The 17,639-nt window shown below is 37.8% G+C and overlaps 1 protein-coding gene and 1 pseudogene across 2 annotated transcripts; both read right to left on the bottom strand.

Annotated features, from left to right (window-relative positions):
• Positions 1-159: 159 nt before the first annotated feature.
• On the bottom strand, positions 160-11,532 carry LOC140242872 (uncharacterized; annotated as a pseudogene).
• On the bottom strand, positions 9,334-14,606 carry LOC140240288 (thioredoxin-like protein 4B). 2 transcript variants are annotated; one of them, XM_072320075.1, is made up of 4 exons: positions 14,358-14,606; positions 13,314-13,477; positions 12,200-12,351; positions 9,334-11,714 (listed from the first exon to the last, which is right to left on the bottom strand). In XM_072320075.1, the coding sequence occupies exons 2-4, from the start codon at positions 13,443-13,445 to the stop codon at positions 11,549-11,551; spliced, it is 450 nt and encodes a 149-aa protein (XP_072176176.1). In that variant the 5' UTR covers positions 13,446-13,477; positions 14,358-14,606; the 3' UTR covers positions 9,334-11,548. The 2 variants fall into 2 exon arrangements, with proteins under 2 accessions (XP_072176176.1, XP_072176182.1); XM_072320081.1 differs by lacking the exon at positions 14,358-14,606 and adding an exon at positions 14,326-14,348.
• Between the last annotated feature and the right edge of the window lie 3,033 nt (positions 14,607-17,639).

The following is a 17,639-nucleotide window of genomic DNA, read 5'->3' as shown; positions in this document are numbered from 1 at the left end:
CCTGCAGACTTCATCAGTGGCTCTAGGACACGGTGAACTGCCAGGATCTGTCGCTCCCATGCACCACCCATATGAGATGCATGTGGCACGTTCATTTGAAATGGAATCCAGTCATATCCATTCTGTAGTAGGTACTCTTTAACCTCACTCTGATCCCTCTCAGCTAGAAACTTTTGCCAGAAACTTCAGGTTCTTGCGGAATCTGGCAGACAGTTGTCTCCATCTCTTCAGGGCTAGAATCTTGTTCTTGAAAGTTGGCCCCATCTCACTTACGTAATGGACAGGGGCATTTCATAATGGCCATCACTTCTCTGCCTAATGCTATCTTCCAAGATGGACATAAATCTAGCCTCTTGAATGGATAATGGTGTTCCTTTTGGACTTGTCATTTGGAAGTCTTGTTCCAGGATCTTGAGGACTGTCTCAGGTGAGAACACTTCCTTCACTTTAGTGGAATGTACAAAGTGGGGATATTCTTGATTCGTCTGGATCTTGTGGCACACAGCACCATCTTCAGATTTGGAAAGAGTCTGACACACTCTGCCCACTACACCCCAGATGAGCGATGTTCTCATGCCGTAAGGGTCATCTTCTCTACCAGCAATTTCTTCTCTTGGTCTAATGGCTCTTGGGCAGTTGTTTCCTATCAACAAAGAAACTTTGATAGCTGGGTTATGTGGCATCAGCTGATCTGCAATTAGGGCTAGATGTGACCACCTCCTCAGGACATCAGCCTTGGGTATTTGAAAACGCTTCGCTGGTACTTCTTCTCTTGTGAAGCATGAGGGAAGCTGGATGACCTGTTTCTTTTGGAAGCGTGTCTAGAACCTCTAGACCACTGATCTTTTGACATCTCACGTGAGTGCTCTGGTTCATTGTTGTCAGCATGATATCGGTTTCCTGTCCTTGTACTTCCATTGTGTCACACAGATTCTTAGAAACAAATCCAACATTGAACTGATCATCAAGTATGGCATACTCAAGATACTCTCTTGATCGATTATCAGCATGTCAGAACTACACTGATACAATCATGCAATGGTCCTTGCCATCTTGGGCTGGTAGATGAGCAGATGCTTGTACTCTTGGAACTTCCTGACGACTGTTCTGCATTTTCCCGGTGTGGACACGTCAAGTGTGCTTCGCTGCACTTCTGCACTTGTGTTTCTTGGGACATTCTTTCCCAAGGTGAGAACTACTCTTGCCGCTTCACATGCACAAATATTTCTGGAAAAAGAATGCTTTCTTGGCATGGTAAGACTTCTTCTGAAATACTGGGCAGTCATCCAGGTGATGGTCTTGTTGCAACATGGACAGAATGAGTACTCTCCCCGCATGTTTGCTTGAACAGATGTAGAAAATGACCGCCCTTGAAAGGTCTTGGACTTGGAAGGGGCTGACTTCTGCTTGTGCTCATCAAGTCTAGAATGTTCCAACTCCGGGATATCCACTTTCTCTGCAGCGCGTCTCACAAAATCTGTTAATCTCACAAATGTTGTATAAGTGCAATACCCACACCATTGCCATTCATTGACTTCATCTCTCCGCTTGCGTTCAAGGTAGAAAGGCAGCTTCATCACCACTTGACATTCTCCTGTGGATAGTCAAGAATACCAAGTGAGTCAACTGTCATTTTTGCAAGAGTGAGTTGTTGCAGGAAGTCTGCAAATGATCGCAATCCACCTTGGTTCCTGTCCGATATCTTTGGCCATGAATTGAGCTTCTTCATGAATGTTGAAGACACGATGCTGGTATTACCATATCTGTTGGCGAGAGACTCCCTTGCCTTCAAGTATGCCTCCTTGCCTTCAAATATGCCTCATTGGTGCCCAGTAGGAGAAAGTGCTGTACCACTGTCTTCGGCTTTCCAGTAACATTGTAGCTGCGTCTAGAGGTTTTGAATCTACAAAGCTTGAAAAGGCATTCTTCCACAGTGGGTATCGTAGTGGGTCACCATCAAACACAGGAACGTCTTTCTTGGGAAGCTGACTTGCTGCAGCCATTTGTTGACCTGTGGCATTTTGTTGCATGATCATGCTTGCCACATGAGTAAGGGATTCTGCAACCTTTTCAATCCCAGATGAGATGACTTTATCCTGTGTCACAGGATTTGCCTGACTAACTTCTGGAACTAGGGGATCTGAGTCCTTAACTTCCACATCATCTACTGGCTCTGAACAGATTCTTCTCTGCTCTCCCGTGGTAGCAAGATGTTGCTAGATCTAGACTCTGTTTCTGTAAGGTTATCATCCTCATCTGACTCTACTAACTCAGACGATTTCTGCTTAAGCTGTTTCTTCATCTTCAATCATTTCAATTCCATCTTGGCCTTTTGCACCTTAATGGCATGTTCATGTTCCCTGAATCTCATTCTGATCCTCTTGGTCCATTACATCTAGTTCTGCTTGAAATGCTTTCATTAGCCTTTCTCTCTTGACTGATTTTCCTTTGCTGGATACACTCCTCCCTGAAGTTAAATTTTTCTCATCTCCAATCTTCATTTCCAGCAGTGAGGAGTTTCCGCTGTTCATCCAAACAACACTCCCTAGTTGTTATTCGCAAGTTCAAATATGAAGCAAGGTGACATCCTGTTACCTGACAAATACTTGTTTATTAGGCTAACACAGTGATGTTTCCAACGCGAAATTCCAGTCAACTCTTCAGTTACGGACTCCCAGTTACTGGCCTTCACTTCATTACCGACCTTCAGTTCATTACAGACCTTCAGATAACAATTAAATTCAGACCTGTTGTTTTCCCACAATAATACTTGAACAAACTTCTGAGACTGCTGCAACTTTGCTTTAAGCTTTCGCTGGAACTGTGAATACTGTCACTAATAGCTTGCCACGTTCCCACATAATACTGCATTATGTACAATGCACAGAATCCTATTGCTGTATGAAGTGAATTGTGAATTCTTGATACTTTCTCTAAAACAAGGGGAGAATTGTTCAGTGTTATCTCTAGCCACCCAGGGAAGGGGTCTTATCTTTCATTGAATACAGATAGTCTGCAAATTTAAACCTGTTTACCACTATACTAGTTTTCAATCTTAGACCCATTTTGTAGAACCGAATTATACCAAATTCTCACTGCATACTGCTGCAGTGACAGTAATGTATATCGCAAACCTGTCAATTACTTGGATACAATAATATGCATTTACGTTGTATAACGCAATCTGAATTTTGAATGTTTATCTTTCATTAATCTCAACTTTCATACATGTGTAACTTATTTGTGGCAATTGTATAAAAGCTTGTCACTTGCATCAATCAGAAATATAAGACAAATGAATGCACTCTTATGAACTTGTGTGAAGACCAGAGAGCAGCTAGGTGTGAGATTTTATGGCATGTCAGAAGCACATCAGCACCATCCGAACAAGGAGGGATTGTCCCCTCCTTAGCATTTTTAGACTGTAAATCATGCTATCTGTTACATACAATTTAAATAGTAACATTTTGGCATATTCTGACAAAAATATATATTGTCTTGAAATGTGACTCTTGGTGGTTAGAAATCCATGCTTTGTGTGTGTGTGTGTGTGTGTGTGTGTGTGTGCGTGCGTGTGTGTCTGTGTATAGGCAGAGATGCCAAGTTTCTCAACTGGCTAGGAGTGAGTAACTGTAAGACATCATTCAACCGCAGGGGGTGGGGCGATGGGTTGTAGGAGGTATCCCTCTGCCAAGATGAGATTTTTTTTTTTCCATTTTGGGATTAGTAGGCTGATTATGCAATTTGGTGTATACCCATAATGCAGTTTTACTGGCATAATTCTCATCTGTTTGTTACATGTGAATGGTTCTGAAAGATATAATTTTGAGCATTTTCCCCAAAATTTCTTCAAGGGAGAATGTGACTTGATTTGTAGAATGTATAATTGACATGACTTAAAAGATGACAGTTTTTATATATACATCTAAATCATTTATTTAGAATAGGAAATAGCTGTATTAAAGGGATTGCATAGTTTTGGTTGACACCTAACTTCAAGTTTCTAACATTTCTTGGTAAGATAATGAGAAATCTCTATGAAATGTGAAAAACTATTTAGTTCCAAGAGGAATTCAACAGTTATTTAATGAAAATTGGTTTTGAAATGGCTGAGATATCCAAAACAGAGCAATCCTAATACAGGGGTAAAAGGTGGGACCCACCTTTTATTACGATCCCTTTGTTTTACTTTGTTTTTGGATGTCTCAGCCATTCCAAAACTGATTTTCATCAAATAAACTTTGAATTCCGCTTAGAAAGGTATGCTCTGTACTATTTCATAAGTGGTTTCTTGGTATCTTGCAAAAAGTTAAAAGCCCAGTCGACATCTCCACCAATACTATACCATCCAGCTATGAAGGTATCCTCTAGCCAATTTCCTGGGAGGTGTGAAGAAATGATTGCTGGGTGGGCGAGTGTGAAATTGGTTTTTAGGGTGTGAGCACACAGGGAGGTGGAAACTGGTGCGAGATTTGGTAGATCGACTGTGTGTGTGTGTGTGTTATGGGGATCTTTTTTTTTAATCTTATTGCTATTGTATGTTATTTCTATCTTATCACTGCCAGTGAAACAAGAACTGATGAGCATAAGCCCCACTGGGAAGTGTTTTGAGCAGTCTGGTTTACAGATCCTTTGCCAACTGATGGTTTATACAAAATGCACCCTCCGTGGCAACAAAGGGTGGGACCATCCTGCTGAACCTGCTACGTTTTTGTCGTGAAAGGGTGTAAATATGCTGGGAAAGAAATTAGTATGAGTATAATCACAGAGACTCCAACTCTCCCGTTTTCGACGGGAGATCTCCCGCCGAAAACCCATTTTTGCAAAATCTCCCGTTCTCCCGTTTGAGATTTAATTTCTCCCGCCCTGGCTCTTTGTCTCCCGTTGGAAAGGATTTCTTACATATTGCTATTGTATGTTGAAAAAAAATAGCCTTAGATAGCACCAGAGAGCATCTAGAACCCTAGGAACTTGGCGCTTCGCACACATCAACTTGGAGTCTCCCGTTTACTAGGGGTTTCAGGCGGGAGAATCTCCAGATCAGAAGGTGCTTTGGGTTGGAGTCTCTGTAATCATGTTTTGGAAGCCAGACTAGTTTTGGGAGGTTCTGGTTTATATCAGGGTAGTCTGATTTCCAGACCCTTTCCCACCTGTACTCCTTATAAAAATGCATCCTCTGCGGCGACAAAGTGGCTGCCTTTGCTGAAGCAGGGAGGTCATTTTGTCTCACCTCCCTGGCTGAAGGCAGGACCACCCAGCTTAACCTGCTATGTCACTTCTGTCCTAAGAGATCATTGATATTGTGGGAAAGAAAACAGTATGAGCAGACGGTCTGGAAGCCAAACTATCCTGTGCAAGTCTGCACAGCAAGCTACACACATTCTAGACCATTCACTGTTCTGAAGTGGTCTCCATAAGGCCCGTTCACAAACAACGAAAATCGAAATTTCAATCGCGATCCAAATTTCGATTTTTTCTTTTCGACCGTTCATACACAGGGAAAAATCGCACTTCGCAGCAAGGAAAGAACGATCAGTGGCCAAACTGCGCATGCGCGAATCTTGCATGACCGAAGACTGACCCCGCAGTCCCAATAGAGTTTCGCACGCGCTACGAACGATGGGACTAAAAATACCGATTTCCGAATCTCGATCGCGCTCACACACACGACGCTTGGCAAAATAATCGCGATTATTCTGAAAAATCGCACTAATAGTGCGAGTTAGATCGCGATAAGGATCGCGGTAATTAGTGAGATTTTTCTGTCCACACTGGAAAAAATTTCGAAATTTTAATCGCGATAAGAAAATCAATTTTTAAATCGCACTTTTTACCTTGTGTGTGAACGGGCCTATAATGGCAGCTATCTCACTTATTGGGGCTACACACACCCACCACACTCTCTCCCTCTTCATCTCTCCAGCTACACTGTTCTGTGTCCTGTAGCATAAACAGGCGTTTATCTACACTATATACAGTGAACAAATGTGCCATGCACCATACTTGGATTATCCACACTCCAATTACCATACCAATTGTTAGTCTGTTTTATTTTCCATTGAAAGTTAGGCAATTGTGCACTTTACGGCCCTATATTATTAGTGCGAGATTTCACCCTAATCGAGCAGTGCATGCGAATTTGAGTACCTATCAGGCACCGCGGGTTTGGACTGTAAAGTGCTCAATTGCCGAAAGTTAGCCTTTCCATACCTGAATAGGAACACTTAGATGTGCTATCATTTTCCCACATGTCTCAATCATAATACCAGTAATTCCTAGCACTTGCGTTGGTTAAAGTTTTGTCCAGTTAGCCTGCCATGGCTTGAATGTGTTGATACATCAACAGGGAACATAAAACAATTAAGAGATTCACTTTCCATCAATTTCAAAGAAAGATATCATCAAATGAATTCAACTCACCAACTAGCTGTTATGTATTTAGATACCTCTCATTGACACTGCATGTCCTCAAAGCCACCAGATACAAACTGACACACTCTGTTTGCTCTGCTTGTAAGTGAGTGTTCACTGTCTAGGGGTGAAGGTGCTCTATGCAAATTAGGCTACTGAACAGAGTTTTGGAGTTCGGGGGTTGTTCCACATACTTTGGGGGTGCTGCTGTTTCCATCCTTTTGAGGGATACAGTGTTGTCACTAAAGTTGTTGTTGTTCAACAACAACGTCCAAACAATCACTTATGCAGTATGCATTCATGGTAGTTCTGAAAATGAAAACTTAATTTGACAAAATATGGTGGTGTAGTAAAAACAAAAACAAAATTGTAATGGTAGGATGTAAGCATTGAAAATAATGACAACACCCCCCTACAAACACACACACACACACACACACACACACACACTTTTTTTTTAATAATATTCTTTATTTGAGTTTCATTCAATATCAAATCCATATTACCACCAACAAAAAAAGCAGCTGTATTCTTCTTTCTTGTGCTGCTAAATCATTTTTCAAGCATACATTACAATATATCTGGGTCTTTTTACCAAATCATACCCTGTTTTTATAAGAAAAATGACACGAAATTCTGCATTATTCTCAGAAAAAGCTATTCTGATCAGCCTAATCAAGCCAATCCGAATGTGCCTTATCACTCACACACCCAATAAGAAATTTGTGCTACTAAATCACTTTTTTAACTTAACTTTTTTTTTTTTTTTTTTTTTTTTTTTTGCAGAGCACACGCTAATACATAAATATATCAGGTAAAGTATAACTCTTAATATTCCTTAATATTCCTGCCTAGCCCCTTAACCATTACTCTATCACCTAACTACATCTACCTAACCCTAACCATCCCCACCTATTTCCCCACTAACATACCCCCCCCCCCCCCCCCCCCCCCCGGTAACCTTCCCTCAACAAACTACGTACACACCCATATATACACTAGACATCAACCAAAAACCAACAACAACAACAACAACAGACATACCCACAAGTGCGCACTCACAATACATTTGCACGCCAAATCACACTACATACGTGTGGTATCTTGGTTACCTGTTTCTTTGACAGTTAGACACACACCAAAAACCGAAGCTAACTAAACGTTTTACATGGGAAAGAAATAAAAGTGACCACCATAATGCTGATACATACCGATTCCTAAACATTAATACGGCTAAAACCTAAACTGACCATACATCTGATGTGGGGGAAGAAAGATAAAAAAAAAGAAATAATATATAATTCATACTATCAATGTGAAAAAAAAACAAGGAAAAGTAGAAATTACGCAGTGCGTAATATATGTCCCCGCCGGAAGTAGCATTTTGTAACAAAATGTGCAATATAGGTAAAAAATCAAGGTCAAAGGTCAAAGAAGTCAAAGGTCAAAATTCTGTGTAGAAGTTTTGAAGCCCTCACCTAGTGCCATCACATAAAGCAAATGGAATCGAAATTGGGTTAGAAATGGCGAAGGAGTAGCATTTTGTAGCCAATGTACAATATAGGTAAAAAATCAAGGTCAAAGGTCAGAGAAGTCAAAGGTCAAAATTCTGTGTAGAAGTTTTGAAGCCCTCAACTAGTGCCATCATATAAAGCAAACGGAATCGAAATCGGGTTAGAAATGGCGAAGGAGTAGAATTTTGTAGCAAAATGTACAATATAGGTCAAAAATCAAGGTCAAAGGTCAAAGAAGTCAAAGGTTAAAATTCTGTGTAGAAGTTTTGAAGCCCTCATCTAGTGCCATCACATAAAGCAAACGGAATCGAAATCGGGTTAGAAATGGCGAAGGAGTAGCATTTTGTAGCAAAATGTACAATATAGGTCAAAGGTCAAGGTCAAAGGTCACAACTGAAATTCTGTGTACAAGTTTTAAAGCTCCCATGTAGTGCTATCATATAAAGCAAACAGAATCAAAATTGGCTCATAAATGACAGAGAAGTAGCAAATTGAACATTTTGATCACACACGGACGCACACACGGACGGACGCACGGACGGACGCACGGACGGACGCACGGACGGACACACACACGTACGGAGCCCGTTTCATAGTCCCCTGCTCGAACTTGTTCGGTGGGGACAAAAACACTCTCTATGAAAGTTTCAACTGCTCCCATTTTTGCAAATGAAAGCCAAGCTTACCTGCTTTCACCGCAACGTTCTTTTCCTCCTCTATGAAATCCAAAACAAATTTCTTTATCTTTTCCCTCTTGGGTAACTTATTTTGTTCTCTTGACCGAAATATTACAATTTTCATCAAAATTATCAAGGCATTCACGCATTTGATTCGATTTGAACTACCTCGTAAACCCAAGAAGACATCTCTCCATTCTAATTCTTCTAACTCAACTAAATCATAATACTCAATAAGAAACTGCCATATTGGCTTTACTTTCACACTATCAAAAAATATATGTGAATAAGTTTCCCTTTCCAATTGACAAAAAGAACAAAGATTATCATTCACAAAACCGAACTTAAACAAATGTTCCCTTGTATATATCACCCCGTGTAACAACTTAAACTGAAATGCCCTATGTTTACTATAAGTAAAGTCGTACTTCTAGGTCTAATAAATAAATTTCTAATTTCCTTATCAGTGAAATCATACTTCACTTCACCATATCTTATTTCCAGGGTATACAGTTCTTGTAAAACTGTAACAAAATACTCATACAATATTTATGACTTAATATTTTGAAATTCTAATATTTTACCAAAAGTCTTCACCTGTATATCATAATTTAATACACACACACACACACACACACACGTATATACACACACACACAGACCTGTATATAAACAAACACAAATCAACACAAATGATCTACAGTGTACATAACTGGAATACAATTGGATACTATTGTAATTGTGTAATTGATGAAAAAAAAAAAAAAAAGTAACATATTTTTTCCTCCAAAGAAAAAACTGGAATACATTCCTTCCAAAGAATAATGAAGACCTTATTACACTTTTGGATTAAAGAACCTTTGGAATAACAAACCGTATTTCATTTTCAGATTATTGAACCTTCAGAATAATGAACCTTCAGAATAACGAACCTTTGAACAATGACCCTTATTTTATACTGTATTAGGATAAATAAACTTTTCGGAATAATGAACCCTATTTCATTTTCACATTAACTAAAACCATATTACACTTTTGGAATATCAAACCTTCAGAATAACAAACATTAGTTCACTTTGTTATACTATCCGTATCTTGGACTGACAAACCTTATTTCAAAACTGGGAGTAGGACAATTTGTTAATCTCTTTTCATCCGAAATATCACTTTACCAGCACATGTGGCAATCGGCAAAGAAAGCTCTCCCAAGTGTGTGCCAATTGGTAAAAACAGAACATAGTACAGTACAGGTTACTAGACAAATGAGATTCTTCATGGCAGGTGATTAGAAAAAGGGGTCTTGAAAAAGATATCGCTGCACACCACGGTCACGTACATCACCATATATGGCACTTAGAAAGAGAGAGAGAGAGAGAGAGACAGTATGGACAGCACCGAGTCACCTTATCCTCATTTAAAAGCACATACTGATATTCTTATAGAATAAGTATGGTCATGATGATCCTTTCATTTTTTTTTTTTAAGCTAAAAGTGGCTTTATCAAAGAGAATCCTTACAAAAATACATTATTTGTAGGATAATTAGTGTCACATCATTATCATCTCCATCAGCACATTTCTAGTTTACATCTCCATTCTAATTGCTGGTAGCATCATCAAAGACGGTCTACATTTCAAAAACCCAAATATGTTTTTTGCTTATCCTCATTGGTGGTGTGATGTGCATTGGACTTCTGAGAGGAAGACTTATGAAACTTGACTTTTGAAACAGAATAAAGAGTATGTATTCTCACACTATTTCTTTACAAAAGTGTATGTCTTCTTGCAAAAGTGAAGAAATTAAGAAGGCAATTTACAGTGTTTCCTGGAATCACATGTACATCACATCTTATATAATTTGTACTTGTACAACTTATTCCCATTGGCGTAACAATTCAACAACCACAACACATAAACTTTGTCACAGTGTAACAAAAGACAACAATCAAAGAAATATTCTCTGAAGAATAATTTTAGGACACAAAAAACGAGGGTTTTGTCAAAATATGCATGCTACACAAAATCTTGACTGTAAGACGCATAGTTCAAACAATAGAGTGAGGTATCCTCTGCTGCACATACACATTGCATCAAAATGTGGGATGGGTTCATTTGACTCTTCATCATTGCATATTTGACTCCTCATGACCACGTTATCATCTTTTTGGTGATATAATCCACACAGGATTTCTCATTATCGGAAGAAAAAAAAAAAGAAAAAGATATTCCAGTCAAATTTAATGATGGGTTTACTATACTGGAAAATACCAAGTTTGGTGGTGCCTGTGAACATAAAGATTGAGATGAGGGCAAGGAGTGAACTACCAGGTACACCGTATGCCAACTTTGTGCAACATTCCTCACTACTAACAACATGACAAGAAAGAAAAAGAAGAATTGCCTTCATCATCTTATTAAGTGAAGGGCAGTAAATTAAAGATTAATAAGTCAGTTCGGGGTTCCACTTTAAGCACGGGCAGAAAAAGGTCATCTGTACCAGCAGAGCATGTTCATTTTTAAATTTACTGAGATAAGCATCTGTGATGTAATGATTATTCAAGCGATTCAAGTAGCAAAATGGAAATATTTCCCTCCAGAGCAAACAAGATGGCAGGCTGTTCTTCGGGAGACATGAGAGAGAAAACTCAAGCCAACAACAACTCTGCTGGCCTCGAGTGCAGATGTCTGATATCAAATGGACTTGGGTACTGCTGTGTCCACCACTGGCGCCACAAGCAAAAGTTGCTACCAGGATATCTGAGATGTCTCATTTCTGGGATGCAAGGTTAAACATCTCAACATTCTCAATGATGCCTTTGGATTCATCATTCTTCCAGGCAATGCCTTCTGGACATGGGAGTAAGCCTTTACACCACACATGGCAAGACTACTAGTGACTTCTTGGGTGACTTCCCGACAGCTCTTGGTCATGGTGGTGCCATGTCCTTCATATATCCTGGTAAAGGAGTTCATACTTGGGCACATTCCTGGGATCTATCGGGCTTGTTATCATTAGTTTACCCCGCATGGCACCACGGTAAATGACCTCCACCAGATCAATGAAATCCTGCTTTGACTTGAAGCTTCCGATAAACTTTGTGTGATCCGGTGTTCTGCAAGATATGACATCAGGAGCAATGGTTCAGAAAGAGTTCTAGAGGCTCAAGAGTTTAAACTGCAACAAACATTCATAAAATGGACAATGTACACAGTGAAATATTTCATTAACAAATTCTATCCTTGCTAACTCTTACCAGTAATTACAGGTTTTCTTTTTTCTTTCTTTTTTATCGTCTTTTCTTCTGTTTTCTTATCATTAATGTCATCAGGTTTGAAGCATTGAAGGTCAGTTAATTGACATTTCTTTTTAACAAAAGACTAAAGTAGAGACACACTCATCTTCAAAACCTACCAAAGATCAAATTTGACAAATCTTAATTTTATTAGATCATTGTTTAAAACACCTATATGCCTTCCATATAGCTACTGCAGTGACCACCTTTTCTTTTCTTTATCATCACATGTAAAGTTAGCTTGCATGGTGTATGCTCCATTTTCTTCTTTCTTCCTTCCAGCTTTTATTAGCATTTATTCTTACCCATAGTCTACTTTCATGTGCTGTCCATTGAAGAAGAAGACCGTTGCAGGGATGAGGGTGATATCAAAATACTGAGTGTAGGTAAGAGCGCTGTCTGCATCAATAATGTAAATGGCAGCCATCTTTGCCAGGTCCTGGTGAGTCTTGGATAACTGGATGAAGAAACAATTTAAAGTGCATATAAAAACACAATGACAGATCTATTTATTTGACTTTTAAAGAAAAAAAATTGTCTGCTTAAATTCATCTCTTAAACCATCATTCTTTGAAATAGTGAAATGTCTCTGTTTTACATTAATTGATTAACAAGCTGGAAATTTGATACTTTTAGTAGTGAGTGTTTGGAAGCTCATTTTATCTGTCAAAGAAATTTATGGGATATAAAATTCATTTTCTGTTTTCTTCAACTGCAAGTATTTCATCCATATCTACATTTGATTTGTAAGAACTGGCTGAATTTTGAGAATGTGATGCTTGCATTGGAAAGCTATATTGTTTTTGGACAAGCAAGTTAGTCTGCAGCAAGACAAGTCAAATTGTGTAATATATGCAAAACAGTAAAATATGTTGTAACATTCAAAATTTGCATAGTAATTTTGCTGTGTAACATTTCTGAATGAACATATGTGACGACATTGTAGCAGACTTTACAGCACTCAAATCTGGAGAAGAAAAAAACAACTGTTGAACACAAATCAGTGGCAGATTGGGGGGGGGGGGGGGGGGGGCAGCCAGCGCAAGCTGAAAGTGGCACCAGAAATATTAGTTGCGCCCCCCCCCCCCCCCCCCCCATTTTACAGAATTCCTGGATCTGCCCCTGCAAATGGGCATCTTTTCACTTTTTTAGGGTCCTTTACATTTAATATATATATTCCACTACGCATTTCATGTCCATAACCCTCCATGCACCATGTTTATCTCCTGTCTAAGTATGTGTGTGAAATTTGTGCACATTTGACTATTGGCACAGAAAGGGTTAAAAGGATGTGGAGCTTGAAGAGCTTTCCATGTACAGACAAAAAAAAAAAAAAAAATTAGGCATGTCAAGACACACTACCTGATCCTACTTTCATGAAGACAAATAACTGCAAATAATCTTATATTTCAATCTTACTATTTCATCAAGCTGCATGCACACAACATCATCATCACGTCCAAAGCGGAGCACCAAAACTTTGTCTTCTGTTTGTCTGATGATGTCATCTACTGCCTTCTTTGTGGAAAGCTTGGGTAACAGGTAGCTCATGTTCTTCCAGATGATCCTCAGTTATTTCAAACCTGTTGAATAAATGGATAGATAAAATAATAAATAAATGAATAAATAAATGAAATCTTTTAATCCAAGATTCATTTTTCTTTTTAGGTTCTTCAGAGATGTGATTTTTTTTAAAGCGATAAAAGTGGAGAATGCAAGTGATGGGAAAGAAGAATGCAAAAACACAAATATTTACTTATCAAAATTATATCCTGAAAGTGAAAAGATAGTTAGTTAAACGATCCATTTAGAAATGTAATCTTGAAGTACTGAGCTGAAACTACTGTGGTACTAACTACTACGTCATGACATGTGTACTTGTACTACTGCTGAATAGGTAGTGAAAGTATGTGATGAGAATTAAGGCGCATGTAATGTACAAGGTACGGCCTCACCCTCAAAGGCATTTAAGATTACTTACAATTTGCAGATGAAACAAAAATCCAGCTTTCCTTTAGGTCTAGTGCTTCAAAATCTAGTTCTAAAATGTGAGTCAGGGATAGAAACAACCAAGGCAATGACAAGTGAAATTTTGAATTAGACGTATCGTAAACAATACTAGACTAATTACAATAAAAAACTGTTTCAATTCTATATTCTAGACTAAACCATCTAAGAATAAGATATATAGATCAGTATGGTTTAATGAGAAAATTATCTCGATCCTTACATTTTGGGCTTTTGCCTTTGGCTTTGATTCGAATTGTTTATATGGTAGGATGTTTTGTGATACTATAAATTACAACTGACCTACACATATGCATCAAATATCTGCAAATGTGCTAGGGCCTACATGTGTATCTCCAACATTGTTTAAATCACTGCTCTTCCAATATTATGGTAAACATTATCTACATTGACTACGTTATACAAGACTAAGAGGTGGCTGGAGGTTGTGCTTACCGTCTGTAACTACCGGCGGATCGCGTCGCGTAGTGATCGTGATCGTGGCGTGGAAGATGGGAAGTACGAGCACGAGACGATTAACCTGATTACTAATACTATACTGTACTAGCGCCTTGATTTACTCGACCAGGACGATGACATGTGTGCAGAGCGATCTTTATTTCAACAAGCAAGCCTTGTATTTGTTTTTCCTTTACGCTACGGCGATTAATGACGGTCAGGATGACGTTTTCTATTCAACCTCAAATTGTGTGTATACTACTACTCTAGTACTTGTCTAGTTCAATACATGTTGTATGACTGTACCCGAAAACGAAACAATCAGGTGATCATTTGGAAAGTCATGTGACAGTGTTTGGATTCTCTGAAGATGCGCAGGCGGCGCGGCGTGCGGCCTTTCAGCACTTAGATGTGATAGTCAGACCCTTGATGTTGATCGGTTGTACATGTACTACTATACTAGTGATTTGAACAGACTATCACAGTGGTATATTGGGCTGTATCTGAAATAATAACGTGTATTACTATAGGCAGGGGAGGGCATGAATTATACATTTATTCACCGAAGGGGAATTCCGGACCATTCAAAAGTTTAATAGGCTGAAAAGAAAGAGTATAACATTTTACAAGCATAACAGGGAAAATTTTGATCAGAGATAAAAATTAGGGAAGTAAGAAATTATGAAGTCTATACCTAAAACAGCTCGACCTGTCAGCATGAATTATAGGCCTATGTAAATAGTGAGATGATGATGTTATCACCTCACAACTGAGTTTGTATGTAAGATCTTTTCCATATTTAAGAAATCTCCCATTGCTTTGTTTGTTTGTTTTTGTTTAAACACAATTTATTTATTTATCCATTTATGCATTTATATAGGGCCTATTTATTTATTTATTTATCTATCTATCAATATACAGTCGGCTTGTTTCTGGACTACTCCAAGGCCTTTGACACAATAGACCACGAAATACTTTTGTACAAATTAAATCATTACGGCATTCGTGGAAAGGCCTTGGAGTGGTTCAGAAGTTATCTTACCGAAAGAACTCAGTTTGTTACTGTGAATAACCACGACTCAGAAATAGGTTCGATTTGCTGTGGCGTTCCACAGGGCTCCCTCTTAGGTCCTCTTTTATTTATTCTTTATATTAATGACTTCCGCAACTCATCCTCTCTGCTGTCTTTTCTTCTGTTTGCGGATGACACAAGTCTTTTTTATTCTCACTCAGATCCTTATGTGTTGCTTGATTCTGTGAATAACGAACTGCAACTGGTATTTGAATGGATACAGGCGAATAAATTATCGCTCAATATAAACAAGACTAATTATATGGTTTTTAGTAATACAATAAAGTTTCTTCCAGGTTCAGTATTAGTGAATGGTTTGCAGTTAAATCAAATAGATTCAACAAAATTTTTAGGTATTTATATTGATAGTAATCTTTCTTGGAAGGTTCATGTTGATTATTTATGTAAGTTGTTGTGTAAAAACGTTGGAGTTGTTCACAAATTGAAGTACCTCTTCCCCAAGCCAATATTGCATTCCCTCTATTCAACTCTATTATTACCTTACTTAAATTACGGAATATTGGCTTGGGGTAATTGCTCTAAGACTAAAATAGATTCGTTATTTTTTATTCAGAAAAAGGCCTTGCGGATTATAAATCGTGCACATTTTTTGGATCATACAGATGAATTGTTTGTTTCCAGTAAATTACTAAAAGTTTCTGATTTGTATTTGTATCACGTTGGAATTTTTATGTATAAGTTGAGCATTGGCGATCTTCCTAGTTTATTTTCCTCAATGTTTGTTAAAAACAGTGAAATTCATAATTACCCTACAAGACAAAGTGGATCATATCACTTTTCTCCCGTTCGTACAGTTCTAGCCCTTAAGACAATTACTTCTACCGGTCCTTCTTTCTGGAATGAGTTAGATTCTGTTCGGCTGCAATCAAGTTCTCTAAGTTCCTTTAAGCAAAATCTAAAAGCCAATTTTTTACAATCTTATGTATAGTTACTTGCTGTGACCATTTTGATATATCTGTTCTTATTCTCAATGATGCCTCGCTCGGGTGTCTTCATTTGACTTCATTTGACTATATTTCTTTGACCAATAGTGCAATTTTATGGAGCATTGAATCCCTGAGTTTTACCTTGACCATCATAAACTATTTTGTACATTGTGTAGAGTTTATTATCATCTCGACATACCGATTTTCGCTTGTGTTTCGTCATCTTTCGTAATTTAGCATGTTGTACTAAACGCTTATATTGTTTCTTTGGAACCTACATCCTACAAGCATTGCTTTTTAGTAGGTTCCTCATATTTACACATCATTTTATTACATGTCCTTATACATTTGTGAAATTATGTCTACAATTGAATGTTGCGTTATACATATTTTACTCTGAAATCAAATGGAATATGAAGCCTGAATATGGAATGTGGAATATGGAACTTGAATAAAAAAAAAAAAAAAAAATAAAAAAAAAAAATATATATATATATATATATATATATATATATATATATATATATATATATATATTTACTTGCTTGCTTATTTGTTTATTTATTCAGTCTTCTTTAAGCAGTGAAGCCCAGTTGCCAACAGTTCTATCGAATGGGACCCACATAAAACAACAACCGAATATTTAACATTACAAAGATAAAACACAAAAGAATAGCTTACGAAAATGCACGAATCAAAAGGAAGAGAATATATCAGGATGAAAAAAAAAATACAATATTGATTAAAAGTGAGAGAAGTTTCATTGACTGTAAGTGTAGATCAAATATCAACACCGGAACTATAAAGCACACATTATGCATAAACTATCACAGGTTAAAAGCCAATAAATAAGTTGAGTTAAAGGGAAACTCAAAATATGGGGAGAGCCAAACATTTTGATAGATATGCCTATCAAGGAATGTTTAGCCACATTAATTTCCATTTTTTCTTCATACACTTCAAAATTTTGCAGAACCTGGGCATTTACTTGAATGGCAATTGATTCCAAAGCTTTGACGCGAACATAAAAAGATCTATGATATCAGTTCTTGGTATCTTGATATGGAGGGGTGGTTAAGTACAGAGAAGGTATGATACCTCTGGTTAATCAAGATCCCTTTGATGATGTTATATATGATTTATTTCTAATTATGAAATTAAAGGTGTATATATGCATAAGTATATTGATATTGAATTCTCGACCTGTCTGACTGCCAATTATAGCTGGGATAATGCTATTATTATTAGTAGTAGTAGTAG

Source organism: Diadema setosum, chromosome 2 (genome assembly GCF_964275005.1).
Source record: "Diadema setosum chromosome 2, eeDiaSeto1, whole genome shotgun sequence".
NCBI lineage: Eukaryota > Metazoa > Echinodermata > Echinoidea > Diadematoida > Diadematidae > Diadema > Diadema setosum.
This window is presented reverse-complemented; position numbering and strand designations above follow the sequence as displayed.